This window comes from Leuresthes tenuis, unplaced genomic scaffold (assembly GCF_036924035.1).
Source record: "Leuresthes tenuis unplaced genomic scaffold, fLeuTen1.0.hap1 SCAF_3, whole genome shotgun sequence".
NCBI classification, from domain to species: Eukaryota; Metazoa; Chordata; class Actinopteri; order Atheriniformes; family Atherinopsidae; genus Leuresthes; species Leuresthes tenuis.
In genome coordinates this window covers 39,381,023-39,398,856 of record NW_027325357.1, presented here as the reverse complement: position 1 = coordinate 39,398,856, position 17,834 = coordinate 39,381,023, and the positions used below count along the sequence as shown (strand labels likewise).

At 43.9% G+C, this 17,834-nt stretch overlaps 1 protein-coding gene across 2 annotated transcripts; it reads left to right on the top strand.

Moving 5' to 3' along the window:
• Positions 1 to 8,230: 8,230 nt before the first annotated feature.
• Positions 8,231 to 16,847, top strand: LOC140303995 (serine/threonine-protein kinase 35-like). 2 transcript variants are annotated; one of them, XR_011915227.1, is made up of 4 exons: positions 8,231 to 8,841; positions 9,374 to 10,115; positions 10,994 to 11,038; positions 15,409 to 16,847. XR_011915227.1 is itself a non-coding variant. In XM_072383012.1 (3 exons), the coding sequence occupies exons 1-2, from the start codon at positions 8,349 to 8,351 to the stop codon at positions 10,090 to 10,092; spliced, it is 1,212 nt and encodes a 403-aa protein (XP_072239113.1). In that variant the 5' UTR covers positions 8,231 to 8,348; the 3' UTR covers positions 10,093 to 10,115; positions 15,409 to 16,846. The 2 variants fall into 2 exon arrangements, 1 of the variants encoding a protein (XP_072239113.1); XM_072383012.1 differs by lacking the exon at positions 10,994 to 11,038 and having other exon boundaries at positions 15,409 to 16,846.
• The last annotated feature ends 987 nt before the right edge of the window (positions 16,848 to 17,834 follow it).

Here is a 17,834-nt window from a genome sequence, read left to right as displayed (position 1 = left end):
ACAGATTTTAGAAAGCAACATTTTTTTTTTTTTTTTATCAGTTTCTCTTCTAGTTTTTCCGTTTTTCTTTGTTTTGTTTTGTTTTTTCTTTTAAACTAAGGGACCCCCCTATTGGGAATCTGAGCTCATTTGTCCATAAATTTTAATATTTTAAGCTTTTATCCCCAAATCTCTTTTTCATAATTTCCACAATTGACCCCTCCGCAGACTGGACCGCTTCTACGGAAAATTTACTCCCCATTCTAAATGAAGAGGTCGTACGACGAGAGCCAATTAGTTATGCTACAACTGGCAAAAGCGACATTTCGAGTTTAGCTTCAAATGACGAATAAAGCTAACTGTTTCGATTGCTACAAACAGATAAATAGCGACATTTCGATTTCAGCTTCAAATGACGAATAAAGCTAACTGTTTCGATTGCTACAAACAGATAAATAGCGACATTTCGATTTCAGCTTCAAATGACGAATAAAGCTAACTGTTTCGATTGCTACAAACAGATAAATAGCGACATTTCGATTTCAGCTTCAAATGACGAATAAAGCTAACTGTTTCGATTGCTACAAACAGATAAATAGCGACATTTCGATTTCAGCTTCAAATGACGAATAAAGCTAACTGTTTCGATTGCTACAAACAGATAAATAGCTGGCCAACTGTGAAGACTATGAGAAATGAAATTGTTGTCTAATTAAAATCCAAATTTGAAAGAAAATGCAATAAGTCAATATTTCAACACTCACCAGACGAGTTTTGCTGAACTCTGTTCTTGGAACCCCGGTGGCAGCGACTCAGGACATGTTACCGGTTAGCCCTCCCGTCTCACAAATTAATTGAGGTTTGGAGGCTGGAAATGATCTATTTCTCCAGGATGGCCTGTCGCTTTCCGTGCCTCCTCCTGAACGGCTGCTCACGGAGTCCTGCCCTACAACGCCAAACTGTTATGGAAGTTTTCAATCGCTTCCTTCCTAATATCTCTGATGAGCAATGAAATAGAGAAACTTACTTTTTCTGCCGGCCGGCTAAGTTTTTATTCTTCGTTGCAAGGAAAAAGATCAGTCCACACCATTCAGCGGCAATGGTATGAAAAAAAAAGACAAAAGAAATACAGAGGAGGGGGGGGGGGCTTTGTTCTTTAGATGTGTAATCACATCTGCAGGGGGGGCAGGATGCAGTCTTGATGATAATTAAGAAACAGGAGGTTAAAACAATTATCTTGTCTGAGTGTTAATTAAGAAGTAAATAGTTTAAAACAATTAGCGTGTCTGAGTGATACAAATGGTTAATGTGGATTGGAGAGTCTGTCAGTCCTGAGACATAAATTTTACCATCACACAAGCATAACTCTAAAGGCTTTTTATCCTATGCTTATAACAGACTAATGAGCCTGGCAGAAAATAATGCTTTTAATGAAAAACATCCGTGGGAAATTGATACTGATTCTGCCTTCGAGGACTTTGGATAGAAGGATATGTGTAGTAGCTCTCAATCATTCTCCTATAACAGCCGACACAAACTATTACAGTTCAATCTTATACATAGGGTTTACTTGACGCCTCATTGTCTCCATAAGATAAGTCTTTCTTTTTTTTTTTCCTTGTCCTGTTCAGCATTATGGCAGCAGAATTGTAGTCTGAATACCTTTTATGCCAAATAGATTTGCTTTGCCAAGGAAAGTTTTATGAATGTAAAGCTCCCCTTGATGCCCATCAGCTGCTTATTTATTTATTTTTTTACTATGTATAACATGTAATAGAGCCGAACCGGACCGGGGGACAGGGATCGAGGAAGAGCAAATAAGAAGAAACAGAACAGAAATAGAAAGAAAAACCAGACAACCAGCTGCTACAGCTGTTAAAACAAAACAGAAGACAATCCACGGCCTCTGTCGGGAATCCAGCCTTAGCGCCACCAGGAGCACCTGAGATTAGAGAAAAAACAAACAAAAACAAGCACAAGTAGCGGCAATCGCATACAACACAACAACTGCTTTGCGAGCATGCCACTAGGCTAATGAATGTGTGTGTGTGTTTGTGCGTGTGCATAAACATGCAATACACATGGCACAGGTCCTACATGATCAGCCCCCCGGACAGAGCCCCCATAAGCAAAGGGCAGAGGCCCCCCGGGAACCGGGAGGAACAGCCCACCGACCCCGCCAGGTCCCCGCCACCCAGACATGGGCCGTGCTCTGGACCCGTGCCCCAGGAGCCCGAGCGCCCCCGAACCCCCTGGCAGAGGCCCCACCCAATACCCGAGAGGGCCAAGCGCCCCAGACAGCCACAGTGGGCCAGCACATGCCTCAGTGCCCCTGGCCAAGTGCCCCGGGACTGAAGACGTGCCCACAGGTGGGTGAAGCCCAGTCATCACCACACACACTTGCATGTCCCACACATCCACACATGTCCCCCCTCCCTCAACTCTGCTGGGGTGTGGCACAGCTGGCACACCAGGGGGCCAGCAGCCCCCCAGCCACCACAGACCCCCAACCAGAACAACTCATCCTCCGGGCCCCTCAACCCCCAGGCAGCAACCAGGCAACAGGGGTGTGGGAAGACCCCTCCCTTCGCCCCTCTGGCTCTTCAGTATTTCCTAATAGTGAGCGATTAAAATTGAGGGGCAGCCAACCTTGTAGAACTGGGCAGCATGCATACCCAAAGAGCCCCGCCCACCAGATACTCAGTGCTACCACCCCCCAAGACCGAATGAGTGTGTGTGTGTCTGATAAGTAGTGATGTCTAAGGTGTAATCAAAACAGGTGCGGGGAACTGCAGAGTGCAGCAAAGGGGACCACCTACGTGGCCCCATCCACTACACCCCACAGAACACACACACCCCCAAAACCCTTTATGTGTGAGTGTGTGCTGTGTACAGGAGCCAGAAGGGAGAGGGGTATGGGATATAGAATGGGGGGGAGAAGCTCCCCGGAGAGGGCAGCCAGGGAATGGGTGCAATAGGCACCGCAGTTTCCTGGGACCTGCCAAAGGGCACAGGGAGCTTCTTTGCACTTAGTAACGACTATGAATACTGCCCTAGGTGTCAGACTGAAATAGGATCCCTTCTCCATATGGTTTGGACATGCAGATGTTTGGAGCAGTACTGGAGATCTATCTTGGACATTGTCGAAGGATTTGTGGGGGTGGAAGTCCCAGCCAATCCACGGTTGACATTATTGGGGGACCTGTCAGTGTTACCAGTAAATATGAGAGTCAACACTTGCTTCATTAGATTAGCTCTAATTGCAGCTAACAAATGTATTGCTATCAACTGGAAGAGTAAGAACCCCCCCCTGGTATTTCTTTGTGGCTTAAGGAGCTGTCCTATTTACCATCAGAAAAGATTATGTTTAATCTAAGGAAACATGAGGGGGGGTTAATATCTAATGTTAATAGTACTGACTCTGAAGTGTGGTACTTTGTTTGGAAAAAAATTAATTAATAAATTTTTGAAGAGATTTTTCAAAAGAGTTGAGAGTGAAAAACACATGGTTTATTATCCCTTCAACTGCAGTGTGGATAATGTGCCAAGTTATGTACAGATGGAACTCATTGACCTGCAGTCTGATACACTTTTGACAGAGCACTTCAGGTCAGTCTCACTGCTGGATTTTTACTCTTCCCTCAAAAAGGAGAACTTTCCTCATCTGAGGAGACATGCTCAGAAGATTCCTGTCCTCTTTGGAGCTATGTAAGTATGGGAACAGACATTCTCAGTGAACAAATCCAAACACAATTCCTTAGTCACTGATGAGCACCTCTCAGCTGCCCTTCGCATAGCCACCTCAGATATTCAGCCAGATTTCAATGCCCTTGTTCAAGCCCATGATAGACTGGATTATTCTCACTGAAGTGAATGAATTAAATGAAAAACATTAAAAGTTGTTATTAAGTTTTTCAGTCAGTGGGTTTACATGATGAGATTAACTGGATTACAGCTATAGTTGGGTTCTGCTCCTTATCTGAGGGTAATTATCCTTTGTTACATGGCGGTGAATGAATCGAATCACTGGCACAAAGCATGCAATACCACAGTACGATAGGTGGCGCTGTACCCATTTCAACTATCGCTAATACAGCCACTTCCTGTTGACCTCTTCACCACCAACAACAACAAACTCAGGCATTCAGAAAGATGGCGAACGCAGAGCGAGATGAAGCTACATCCCTCTACATCTGTGATGAGCTGGTTATGGCACAGACGATGCACGACGGTGCATTCTCCATCATGTTGTTTGTTTCTTTCTGACGGCGGCGACAACAACAGTAATATCGTCTCCTTCGACTTCCGAGTGACGATTGCAGGAAAAAATCTCGAGCATGTGCAGAACGCTTGATCTGATCCACTGTCGTCTCCAGGCACGTTAAGTGGGCAATTGGATCGATTTATCCCGGGGTCTTAATTCGATCACAAGTAACACGATCTGATGTGATTTCTTGTCGGATTAAGCTTGTTACATGAGCTGAATAACTCAATCTTATTGTAATTTAGCCATTAATCTGATCCGATTGCCCGCATGTAACCGCGAACCCGAGTGTTTGTGAAGATTACCAAGTTAAAAATAAATTGTTTGTTTTTGTTTATTACTTTATGACTATACACCACAATTTAACATAGCCCATTTCTACAAATATTTACAGACTATTTTTATTCTTTTGATTAGCAGTATCAGCTATTCAAAATATATAATTTTGAAGAGTGCATTTTACAGTGGGAGAAAGTTCAGCAAAATCAAGTTCAAGTTATCGTTGGTGTGGCCCTCTGACACAATTCAGGTTTCTCATGTGGCCCCCAGGTCTTTATGTCTTTAAGACAGGCTTGTAGTCTGACCAACCTATTGGTTTCATTTGGTTTCATAGATAAGTACAGCTGAGTAACATCAGCATAGCAATGGAAATTTATGCCATGCTGTCTAATAATGTTACCTAATGGAAGCAAGTATAAAGTAAAACGAATCGGTCCAAGCACAGAACCCTGATGAACTCCATGACTTACTCTGGTGTGTGAGGAGGATTCTTCATTTACAAGAACAAACTGGAATCTATCAGATAAATATGACTTAAACCAGCCTAATGCAGTTCCTTTAATCCCAATAACATGTTCAAGTCTCTGTAACAGAATGCTCTGATCGATCGTATCAAATGCAGCACTGAGATCCAACAGGACAAGCACAGAAACAAGTTCGCTATCAGAGGCTAAGAGGAGATCATTGGTAACTTTCACCAGTGCTGTTTCTGTGCTATGATGCACTCTGAATCCTGACTGAAACTCTTCAAACAGATTATTTCTATGTAAATTATCACAAAGTTGAACTGCAACTATTTTTTCAAGAACTTTAGACAAAAAAGGGAGATTGGATATAGGTAAATAATTAGCCAACACTTCTGAATCAAGAGTAGGTTTTTTAAGTAAAGGTTTAATTACAGCAACCTTAAAAGTCTGAGGTACATATCCTGTCAATAAATACAGATTGATCAAATCCAATATGGAATTATTGATTAAGGGGAAAACCTCCTGAAGGAGTTGGCGTGCTTGGCATGGGGTCCAAAATATGTCATATTTTCAGAAAAATGCCTGGAAAAACTGACAAATGTGAGAGATATTTTATTTCAAATTGTTTATAAGTTTTATACTGCAAAGCATGTCCTCCATAAATGTAGAGACCATTTTAACTCTTGAACTGCACAACTTACAAACTTAACTCATCTGTTTTGGCTCTGCTGGTATTCTTATTTGGACAGGACAGTTAAGAGAGAGGGGGCAATGACGTCCTGTGCAGGACTCGAATTGGGTTCACCTGCAGCCAGGACTGTATACATGTCTGTGTACATGGAGAGCCTGCACAAACCACTACACTACCGACCATGTAAATATTTTGCTCATCCGATGAACATTTTTTAAACTATGAAATGTATTTTAAAAACACGTCATCTTCTTTGAAAGCCCCAATAATGGTATATTTGAGCTATTGTACCCTATGTGAACTTGTCCTTAACTTCAGGTGTGTTTCCAGAGCCACTAAAAACAGCTGTAATTAAACCTCTGCTGAAAAAGGACAATCTTGACAAGACGCAAATGAACAACTACAGGCCCATCTCAAATCTCCCATTTTTAAGTAAGATCATTGAAAAAGTGGTTTTTCAACAGCTTAATTACTTTTTAACACAAAATAACTGCTATGATACCTTCCAGTCAGGCTTTAGACAGCACCACAGCACTGAGACTGCTCTGACCAAAGTGTTTAATGAGATATGTCTGAATACAGACAGTGGAAAAATGTCCGTCTTAGTTTTACTGGATCTCAGTGCTGCCTTTGATACAGTTGACCACAATATATTACTCAAACAACTGGAGAACTGGGCTGGTCTTTCCGGAACTGTACTAAACTGGTTCAAAACATACTTAGAGAACAGGAAGTACTTTGTGTCAATAGGTAACTTTACATCTGAGCAGACAAGAATCACATGTGGAGTTCCCCAAGGTTCCATCCTGGGACCTCTTCTGTTTAACATCTACATGCTCCCACTGGCACAGATTATAAAAAACAACCAAATAAACTACCATAGCTATGCAGATGACACACAGATGTATATAACAATGTCACCAGGAGACCGAGGGCCTGTACAGGCCCTTGGAAAATGCATTGAGGAGATTAATGACTGGATGTGCCACAACTTCCTCCAGCTAAACAAAAACAAAACTGAGGTAATTGTCTTTGGAGCCAAAGATAAACGATTGAAAGTCACCACAGAGCTTCAATCTATAAATCTAAAAACGACCAACCAGGCCAGAAATCTCGGTGTAGTGATGGACTCAGACCTAAATTTGGACAAACGCATTAAGGCAATAACAAAGTCAGCCTACTATCACTTTAAGAATATATCAAGGCTAAAAGATCTGATGTCTCAGCAGGACCTGGAAAAACTAGTCCATGCATTCATCTTTAGTAGGCTTGATTATTGTAACAGCATCTTTACAGGTCTGCCTAAAAAGTTAGGCAGTTAGGCAACTGCAGCTCATCCAGAACTCAGCTGCTCGAGTCCTCACTAAGACCAAAAAAGTGGAGCACATCAGTCCAGCTCTGAAGTCTTTACACTGGCTGCCTGTCCATCAGAGGATAGACTTTAAAGTTCTGATGCTGGTCTATAAAACTCTGAATGGTCAAGGACCAAAATACATCAGTGACCTCCTGACCCACTATGAACCTTCCAGACCCCTCAGGTCATCTGGATCCGGTTTTTTATTTTTTATTTTATCAGTTCCCAGGGTCAAAACCAGACATGGAGAAGCTGCATTCTGCTTCTATGCTCCACATGTCTGGAACAAACTCCCAGAAAGCCTCAGATCAGCTGAAACACTCAGTGTATTTAAGTCCAGGTTGAAGACACACCTATTTTCAGCTGCATTTGAATAAGCTTGAGTTTCAAAACGGAATCATGTTTTAACTATTGATTTTATCTTTCATATATATAATTTTTTCTGATTTTATCTATTGTTCTTATTTCCTTCTTTTGTTTAAATTCTAAATCATGCTTTTTATTTCTTCTGTTTTAATGTCTCTGTGAAGCACTTTGAATCACCTTGTTGTTGAATTGTGCTATACAAATAAACTTGCCTTGCCTTGCCTTGCCTATAAAAGCAGCAGGCAGCCGCATGAAAACTGAAACAGACCGGAAATGGAGAGATTAGATTCAAGATTCAAGAGGCTTTATTTTATCCCGAGAGAAATTGATGTGCAACAGTTATGGAACAAGGGGGAAAAGACTAAATAAAATAAAATAAGATCAAAATAAAGCTAACATAAGTAACGGAGTACATTACAGTTCAGAAGTAACAGAAATATCAGCAGTCTGGACTGATGTTGGCTCAACGGAAAACTGCAAAAGGGGCTGGGCTGGGTCTTGCAGATATCAGGTATGAGAGGCTGTTTTCAGTGTGTGTGTGAGCTCAGTGAAAGCAGCTGGAAGAGCATCAACTGCAGTGATTTTGGAACACAGTGTCACACTTTACATGAGTAAGATGCCAACCGACAGCTGGATATTATGATGAGCAGAATAATGATGAAAACAGGGCCGTTTTATACACTAACCCCACAACGTTTAAAACGCAGCTTTGCGTTGAGGCAATGCATTCAGTATCGTGTTTTATTTTGAAGGTCTAAGGCGGATGTTCCCTCCAATATGGTCTCACCCTTGATTCTCCACCCCACGTGTTCACCCTCCCCTCCCTCAGTGGCCCACGTTGCTAAACAAGTTTGTTCCGGTTTCTCCAAGAAAGTACCGGACAGAGCGGGCTCATGTCCGGGATCACTCATGCGGAACACATGACTGGTTCAGGACGTGCAGGGACGTATGGATATAGTTGGTGGTGACAACTGGCGTCGACGCACGAGAAGTGCGCGAGCTTGCTTCGGACGAGCCACCCGAGCGCGAGCAGATGAGTCCAGTGTGCTGCGGTGTCTGAGCGGAAACACGGAAGCAGACCATGACATGGAGGAGGACACCGGCCTGTCCAAGCAGCAGCTCTCCCTGGGGCGGAGGATCCGGGCTCCCCGCTACAGTCTGCTGCGGGAGGTCGGAAGAGGGACCTACGGCGTGGTGTACGAAGCGGTGGCCCGGAGGTCGGGAGCCAAAGTAGCGGTGAAGAAGCTGCGCTGCGACGCGCCGGAGAACGTGGAGCTCGCCCTACAGGAGTTCTGGACACTGGCGAGTCTGGAGAAACGGCATGAAAATGTGGTAGAGCTGGAGGAGTGTGTGCTGCAGAGGAACGGCATGGCCCAGAAAATGAGTCATGGGAACAAACGGTCCAAGCAGTACCTGTGCCTGGTGGAGACTTCACTGAAAGGTAGGCGTGAGTCAGGGGGCAGGGGTCTAACAGAAGCCCCCACAGGTAACAGGCCGCTGTGTTGTTGCTGAGCTGCGTGCACGGCAGCGGTGAGCGCGCCTCTGAAGCCAGGTGAAGTGTCATCACAGCGGGAGGCGTTGTGGTGGGAAGGTGCAGCTGTGCCTTTAAGAAAGTAGAGCCGTTACTGACGCCATGGCACAGGCTCGCTGGGGGATGGGTAGTGAAGAAGCTCTGGAGGCTGTGCTGGCACCACAGAGCCTGTCGTGGTTATACTCTGCGGCTACAGAGCTGTCAGGGCTCTTTGTGGGCCGGTTCAGCATCACAAGTGGGTGGTTTAGAGGATACTTCTCTCTTACTGCCTTGCTCATGACACATTTACTGCTGAAAACCTGAAATCCATAAAACAGAAAAGTGTGATGCATTCAGTCTGGCTATGGTGGGAGACCGACATGTGGTTCTGATAAACTCTGGCTCAGTATTGTCTGCTTTAATTTGCCTCAGTGTTTAAATGAGTGCTGTGCTGTGTTTGCAGGTGAGAGAGTGCTCAGTCCTCCAGAGGAGCCGTGTTACCTGTGGTTTGTCATGGAGTTCTGTGAAGGCGGCGACCTCAACCAGTTCATCCTGTCTCGTCAGCCCGACCCACAAACCAACAGCAGCTTTATGCTCCAGCTGACCAGTGCCGTTGCTTTCCTGCATGAAAACAATATTGTGCACAGGGACCTCAAACCTGATAACATCCTCATTTCTGAGAGGTCAGGGACTCCGGTGCTTAAAGTGGCCGACTTTGGTCTGAGTAAAGTTTGTGCTGGTTTAGGAAACACCAGCGAGGGTAAAGACGGCGAAGACAAGAACAAAAACGTTAACCTCAACAAGTTTTGGTTGTCGTCTGCGTGCGGCTCTGACTTCTACATGGCCCCTGAGGTGTGGGAGGGCCACTACACAGCCAAGGCTGACATATTTGCTCTGGGAATCATTTTCTGGGCCATGCTGGAGAGAATCACTTTCATTGATGCAGAGTCTAAGCGGGAGCTGCTGGGCACATATGTGAGACAGGGAGCGGACATTGTGCCGGTTGGTGAAGCGCTGCTGGAGAATCCAAAGATGGTCCTGACCATCCCTCAGAGACGCAGGTCATGCATGTCAGCTGCAGTGAGGAAGCTGCTTCAGGACATGCTAGCTGTCAATCCTCAGGACAGGCCTGACGCCTTTGAGCTGCACACCAGAATGGACCAGGTGATGTGTACTACATGACCCCCACCCAGACCCCTGAACAGGTATGTTTACCCGTCTTATCTTTCAGTCTCACCTTGACTTCGCTTGGACAGAGGAGCTAAAATGAACTCTTTATTCAGATAGCATCTCTGCAGGGTTTGTGCTGGACCTAACCTCACCAAACTCATGTTAACTGACTCCTTTTACATTAGTTACGTGTGTCAAGATGGTTGATCTTAAGCACAAACATAAGTTAGGAAGGAAAATCTGTCAACGCATGCCCAGTTAGACTTTTTTTTTAAAGCAGTTGGGGGGTGTGAAATGTGTCTTACCTGCAGTGATGGTGGTCAGAGGCTCTCAGCTTGGACAAGCAGGGAACGTTGTTGATGCCGAGCTAACAATTGCTCTAAGCAGTAACAGGAAAAGAGACATTTTCAAACCTCATAAACCTAGAATGGTTTGAGCTGAAGCTACATTTTGGATTTTCACTCTGGTTCACTTTGGTACCGGATGCTTGTCTTCGTTGGCTCTGTATTTTCTCAGCCAACGAACAGCAGTGTTGTACCAGTTATGCGCAGCCAAGGATTAGTATCCACGAATACCTTTTTAAGCTGGCGCTGTTGTGCTTTCGTTGATCATCATGTCATGTGTGATGCTGCTGGGGATTTCAGTTGATCTGCTGCTGATATGCCTCTGGGCTGGCAGGGGGCGTAATGATGGAGGTGAAACCGCCCTGCCTCGTTTGTGCTTAGACGCATTAAGCCAGCATCGTAGAACCTTGCACTCTAACCTGCGGTGCTGTCATAACATGGCCGATTCACTGACACTGGCCTAAAGTGTGTGAGGACACACAAAGTGGTGGGGCTGAGCCTCCTCTGTTTAACATGTATGAAGAGGAACTGTGGTGGGTTAATAAGGACATCTTTTTTCTGCTTATAAGGGACAACCAATCTGTGAAACGGCTTCTGACCGCTGTCTACTGCAGGTAAGACCCTGACTAATCCCTGCAACATCATGTGATGCACAGGTCATGAGCTATTTTTTCTATGAGCTCATAGAAAAAAGAGCTGTTTCCCATGGGTTAGGTGTTTTTAAGGAGGCTACTTTATTTTTTCTGCAGCTTACTGTAAGCATGCCAGGGAGCTGCTGCCTGTGTGGTGTGAGACAGAAATAGTGTGTGGATGAGATGATGAACGAATCACAACTTATTGAACAAAACCTTTCAGAAAGTTCGCTTGATTGCGTTTTACTGGTAGTTTGGTAATGTTATGCTATTGTTAGCTGTAATGTTATATTCTCATTTGTAAGTCGCTTTTAATGGGAAATTAGCTGTTCACAAGCAGATGTTTTTAGGTAGATGGGTGTAAACTTGTGCTGAAGAAGCCACAGAACCAGAGTGAAGATGTGCTGCCAAACGAAATGCAATGCAGATATAACAGTGGTACAATTAAAACACCCATAGTGTTAATTTACTTCCTTTGAAAGAAAAGAGCAGTTGTGTATTTTGAAGACTAAACTGTCTTTTCATGACTTAAACAGCCTGTAATGTTTCAAATGGAATAAATGTGAATATGTGAAGCTGCATGTTAAATTAAGTAATCTGGTTGATGCTTCAGGGTTATCTGCAATGAGCTGTTTTTAAGCCTACATTCTGGAGGTCTTCATACTCAATTCCAATTTTTTATTTATTTTTTGTGCTTGATCACATTTAAATGCTCAGACTCTAGTATGAACAGCCTACGGCCCCGGAGTGACCAGTGCACGCAGAGGAAGATGTGCTGTCACACACTGTGTTTGTGGGAGTTAATGTGTGTAATTCTGAAAAAATTACAACCAAGTGATAAAGGGAAGAAGAAGGTTAAGAAAAAAAGAGAGCACAAATTATAATGCATCACTGGTCGGTCATTCAAAGTATCCTTGGTCACACTATGCAGCGCACCACCTCGCCACAGGGGTCCCCCAAGGCTCAGTACCGGGACCTCTTGTCTTTGCCATATACACCAAATCACTGGGCCAGATCATCCGATCACATGGCTTCTCATACCAATGTTATGCTGATGATACCCAGCTCTATCTGTCATTCCCACCAGACGACCACACGGTCTCAGCAGGAATCTCAGACTGTCTCTCTGACATATGGCATAGGTAGGCATCTGCTGCCTACCTAAAACAGGTCTCTCTTGCAAATGAGACCCTGAGTCTCAATGAGATTTTACCTGTATAAATAAAGGTTAATAAAAATAAAGATATCAACATGGATGAAAGCCCATCACCTCCAACTTAACCTCTCTAAAAATGAACTGCTTGTCTTCCCAGCCAAACCAACCATACAACACAGCTATGGCTGGGTACCGAACTTCGGTTGTTTTAAGGTACCGACCGAAATGCTTCGGTAGTACCGAGTATGAAAACATGCCTCGTCTTTCGGTGCCAAGTTTCGGTACCCAGAGGTTAGTCACGTGATGAAGAACTGATCATGCTGCCCTCGATTGGCTGTATTAACGTTACACTTTGGTCTGTCTGTCTGTCTGTCTGTCTCTGTCTGTCTCTCTCTCTCTCTGGCTGCCCTTAGCCACCCACATCAAATTCAACTCCCCCATGTTAGCCTACAAAGACCTTAATGGAACGGCTCCCATCTACTTCAATGCTCTTATGCCTGCAGTTGGAACATAGTCTAAGAGTCCGATTCAATTGAACTGTTTTTTTTGTGATTTATCTTCAAACTATAAATCTGACAGTCTGCCGTGTATGCGGTGCTTATCCTTTACATGGGGTTAGAGGTTCATTGTCATTTCAGTCTGAGTTGATTCCTGCTTTTGACCGATCTGCTGCCATTCACTGAGGTCGAGTCAGCAAAGTAGTTAAACAGAAATGGTCAATGATGCAACATGTCCAAATCCTAAATTTCCAGATTAATGCTCTCTTCTGACTTGTTCTTAACTAACTTTCCGCATATATATTCAACTATTGGTGTATTCGCAAATGATATAAGCGACCATTGTGCTTGTCAGAAAAATTCTCTCAAAATTAGGCTCTGAGTCGCTGGATACGATTAACACAAAACATTTATTCCTTGCAAGAAAGAGACAAGTCCGCACAACCTGTCAGGAAGCTGGCTCAGAGTTGTCTGACTAACAAAATGGTGCTATTGCTATTTATATTGTTTATGCTTGCTGGCCACACAATGTTATGGGAAAAGGTATTACTATCCATTCAATGTTATGGGAAAAGGCATTACTATCCATTCAATGTTATGGGAAAAGGCATTACTATCCATTCAATGTTATGGGAAAAGGCATTACTATCCATTCAATGTTATGGGAAAGGGACATTCAATGTTATGGGAAAAGGCATTACTATCCATTCAATGTTATGGGAAAAGGCATTACTATCCATTCAATGTTATGGGAAAAGGCATTACTATCCATTCAATGTTATGGGAAAGGGACATTCAATGTTATGGGAAAAGGCATTACTATCCATTCAATGTTATGGGAAAGGGACATTCAATGTTATGGGAAAAGGCATTACTATCCATTCAATGTTATGGGAAGACGAGTTCAGACAGTCAAAACACTTTTGCTTCCTACATAGAGTTATGAGAACCAAAAGACAGGAGGAGCATTACTTTTATAATGCTTTCAATTTTTTATTAACAAACATGCCCCTCTGTGCAAATTTAGAGTAAAGAGTAGAAACAACCCCTGGTTAGTCTTTTAAGAGATCGAGATGATGCTAAGGCCAGGCACTCTAAATCCCACAGTGGCTGGCTGGTATTTAAACAGCTTAGAAATAGCTTTTCTTCCCTTGTTAAAAAGGCTAAATCCTAGTTTTATATAGATAAAATTACTCTGAACTTAAATGAGCCTAAGAAATTTTGGAGAGTGATTCAATCTTCATTTGGAGATGAAATGGCCAATGACTTACCTACTTGTATTGTCAAGGATGCACAGAACATAACTAACTGAAATCAGCTATTCTTAATTGCTTCAATGAACATTTCATTCCCTCAGGATCCTTGTTTGAATCATTGCTTCCACAGAAACTGAATGTGCAAGAAGTTGACCTTCCAACACAGTCAAATGATTTGGCTCCAGGATTTAATCTCTTCTTTTGATGTAACTGAGGTTCACAGGGCTTTACAGAAGTTAGATCCTTGTAAATCTGCTGGACCTGACAAACTCGAGCCTTTCTTTTTAAGATTCAAGACTTCATAGCAGAACCTCTTGGTTGTATCTTGGACCCAAGTCTTTCTGAAAATAAGGTTCCCTGTATATGAAAGGTGGTTATCCATTTGTCGTCAACAACTACAGGTCAGATGCTACAAATATTTAAGTATTCTGATTGATGAGAATCTATCTTTTAAACCTCATATTAACAAATATGTTTCTAAGCTTAAACTTAATTTGGGTTTCTTTTTTAGCTACATGCACACCTCAGCAAGCGAATGTCCTGACTGAGTCCGTTCTGAACATGTTGGTGTTATATTTGAGTCGGTGAGACCAAAACTTTTTGTGAATAATTCCTTAGTTTCAGGTGCCTGCCTCATTTAATTTAAATGCAGCTATGTTTGATGCCAGAGATAAATGAAGGAAAGAAAAACCTAAAAAACCTTGAAGTATTTATTTTTGTGTGTTTGCTACACAGTTAAATAATTGTTTGTTGCAACAAGCTGCATATTTCAAAGGGTTAATGAACTATGATATTAATTGTCTTTTCTGTAGTTAGCATATAGTTAGCATGGCAGTGAATGAATGGAATCACTGGCACAAAGCATGTCATACCCCGGTACGATAGGTGGCGCTGTGCCCATTTCAGCTATCGCTAATAGAGCCACTTCCTGTTGACTCTTCACCACCACCACCAACAAACTCAGGCATTCAGAAAGATGGCGAACGCAGAGCAAGCTGAAGCTGCGTCCCTCTACATCTGTGATGAGCTGGTTATGGCACAGACGATGCACAACGGCGCATTCTCCATCGCGTTGTTTGTTTCTTTCTGACAGCGGTGACAACAGGAATATCGTCTCCTTTGACTTCTGGGTGACAATCGCGGGAAAAAATCTGGAGCATGCGCAGAACGCTCGATCCGATCCACTGTCGTCTCCAGGCACGTTCAGTTATCTCGGGGTCTTAATCCCATCACAAGTAACCCGATCCATTTTTTTTGTCAGACTAAGGCGTCTACATGAACTGAATAACTCAATATTATTGTAATTTAGCCATTAATCTGATCCGATGGCTCATGTAACCGCACTGACTGTGTGCCCCTCACTGCTGGGCTTAAAGATGCAGAGCAGTTTCACAGCAAAGGCTCTGAATCTGTTGGGTCACATGTGTTGTTGTTTCTCTGCAGGCGCCTGCTGCTGTTTCCCACCGTCCGGCTTGCACCTGACGCCTGTCAGCCGAGAGGACCGACAAGCGGAAGTCTGGATGCTGACGGGGGATTTATCTTTCTTTGAGCTCGTTGATAGCGAGCTCATCTGCCACACCTGATGAACAAAGTTGCCCGGAATGTCATAACAGATGGAACTAATGTTGGCAGAGCTGCCTCAGAACAAACTCATCACAAACTACAAACTCTGGCACCAGTAAGCAGCCGCTGGCCCCCTCTCTGTGTGACTGAAGGTCTGCAGCTGTGTAGTGAGCTCAGCAGTGATGGCTGGATTTAAATACAGGAAACAGAACCATCCGACAAACGTGTTGGGTTTCTCTAAGTGCACTACATAAGAACCCTGCTGACTCGGCACCTGTGGCTGTAGAGACTGTGATGTCATGATAGTTGTAAGTTCTTCAGAAACTAGTCATATTTATACCTGCAGCCCTCAGCTGGTCGTACCTCCAGAACCGTCCACATTAGACGGCAGGTGGGTGGTCATAGTTCCACCTGCTGAGAGGCTGAAGCTGTTCAGCTGCTGTGAGTGAGTTTAGGAGCATTTGCACAATGTCCCTCAGCTGTGTGTTAGTGTGCTGGGACCCCTGTTCTACCTCATGCTCACCTCTCTTTCATTGAGCCATCATTTCACTTTTCCTTAACAGACATTCCTGAGTTTGATCAGGAAGCTGGCCCCTGAGTTCTGCTGGCCTCTGAGTGCCTCGGTCTTCTTGAAGTGACGCCGTGGACCGTAGATTGTTGGCTGTCTCTGTATGCTTCTGCTTCATTGAGCGAAGGGCTGTACACTCGTGTGGTTCTGCTTCATTTCCTGAACTGAACCGACTCACTGTACTAACCTGAACTGTGTCTTTGAACTGAACTGAACTGTGTCACTGATGTCTGGATATTTTGTTGAGCAGCTCAGTGTTTTATTCACAGCTTTCATTTGGATTAGGATGAGTGTTCAGGAAGCTTCTGTAGTGGATGCCTTCCTGTGCTGTTGGATATCAGAAAGCCCCTGTCTGTCCAACCTGTGACTGCTGAGTCAGCTGGTTCATATGCAACACTCCCCTGTGCAGCGGACTTGGTGCAGAGCTGTACAGGAACTCGCTGCGTCCAGCTGGAAGACTTGACCTTTGTCTGTATATCCTTCCAAATCCACCAGTTAGAAACTTAATTTTGTATGCATCAGAGCTTTGTTTCATTAAAGGTTGGAGGTGCCTCTAATCTGTGTGAGTTGTTTGTGTGACAGTAATGGCCGGACACACATTTTCTGCAAGTGCGCCTGTCTCCAATATTGGGGGGGAAATGTCCCCCCGGTTCCTATGCCGATGGGGGCTGACAAATCTTTGTACACAGCTTATGTCACATACCAACATCTCATCCCTGTTCTACCAGCTGCCAACAGGATATTAATCAGGTACTGCTAATAGACAGAACAGAGGTCATGTGAGCTCATAGTAAGTCTGGATGAGTTCTGACAGATGTGAAAATGTTGTTCTCACTCAGGACTGATAAAAGAATCTAATCGTGTTTTTCCATTTTTTTTTTTTTTTCCCTTGTCCTGTTCAGCATTATGGCAGCAGAATTGTAGTCTGAATACCTTTGATGCCAAACAGATTAGCTTTGCCAAGGAAAGTTTTATAAATGTAAAGCTCCCCTTGATGCCCATTTATTTATTTCTGTTTACAATATATAACATGTAATGGAACTGAACCGGACCGGGGGACAAGGAAAGAAGAAGAGGAAAGAAGAGGAAACAGAACAAAAATAGAAACAAAAACCAGACAACCAGCTGCTACACCTGTAAAAAACAAAACAGACAACAATCCATGGCCTCTGAGGGGAATCCAGCCTTAGCGCCACCAGGAGCACCTGAAAGCAGACAAGCAGAGAAAAAACAAACACACAAACAAACAAAAACAAGCACAAGAAGCAGCAATCACATACAACACAGCTGTGGATATAGATGACCTGAGACGACATGATAATACATCAACTGCTTAGCGACCATGCTACTGGGCTAGTGTGTGTGTGTGTGTGTGTGTGTGTGTGTGTGTGTGTGTGTGTGTGTGTGTGTGTGTGTGTGTGTGTGTGTGTGTGTGTGTGTGTGTGTGTGTGTGTGTGTGTGTGTGTGTGTGTGTGTGTGTGTGTGTGTGTGTGTGTGTGTGTGTGTGTGTGTGAGAGAGTGAGTACATGCAACACCCATGGCACAGGACCTACATGGTAACCGTGCTTAGTTATGACTGTATAAGCGTACAGGGCCACAGGCCCCCCAAGCAATCAGAACCAGGCAGAGAGGGCCACAAGACCCAGGCCACCAGCAGCCCCCACAGAACCCAGGAAGCCCACCACAGGGACAACCACGCATCCACCCAGAAGACTGCAGAGGAAGCCCCCGGACAGAG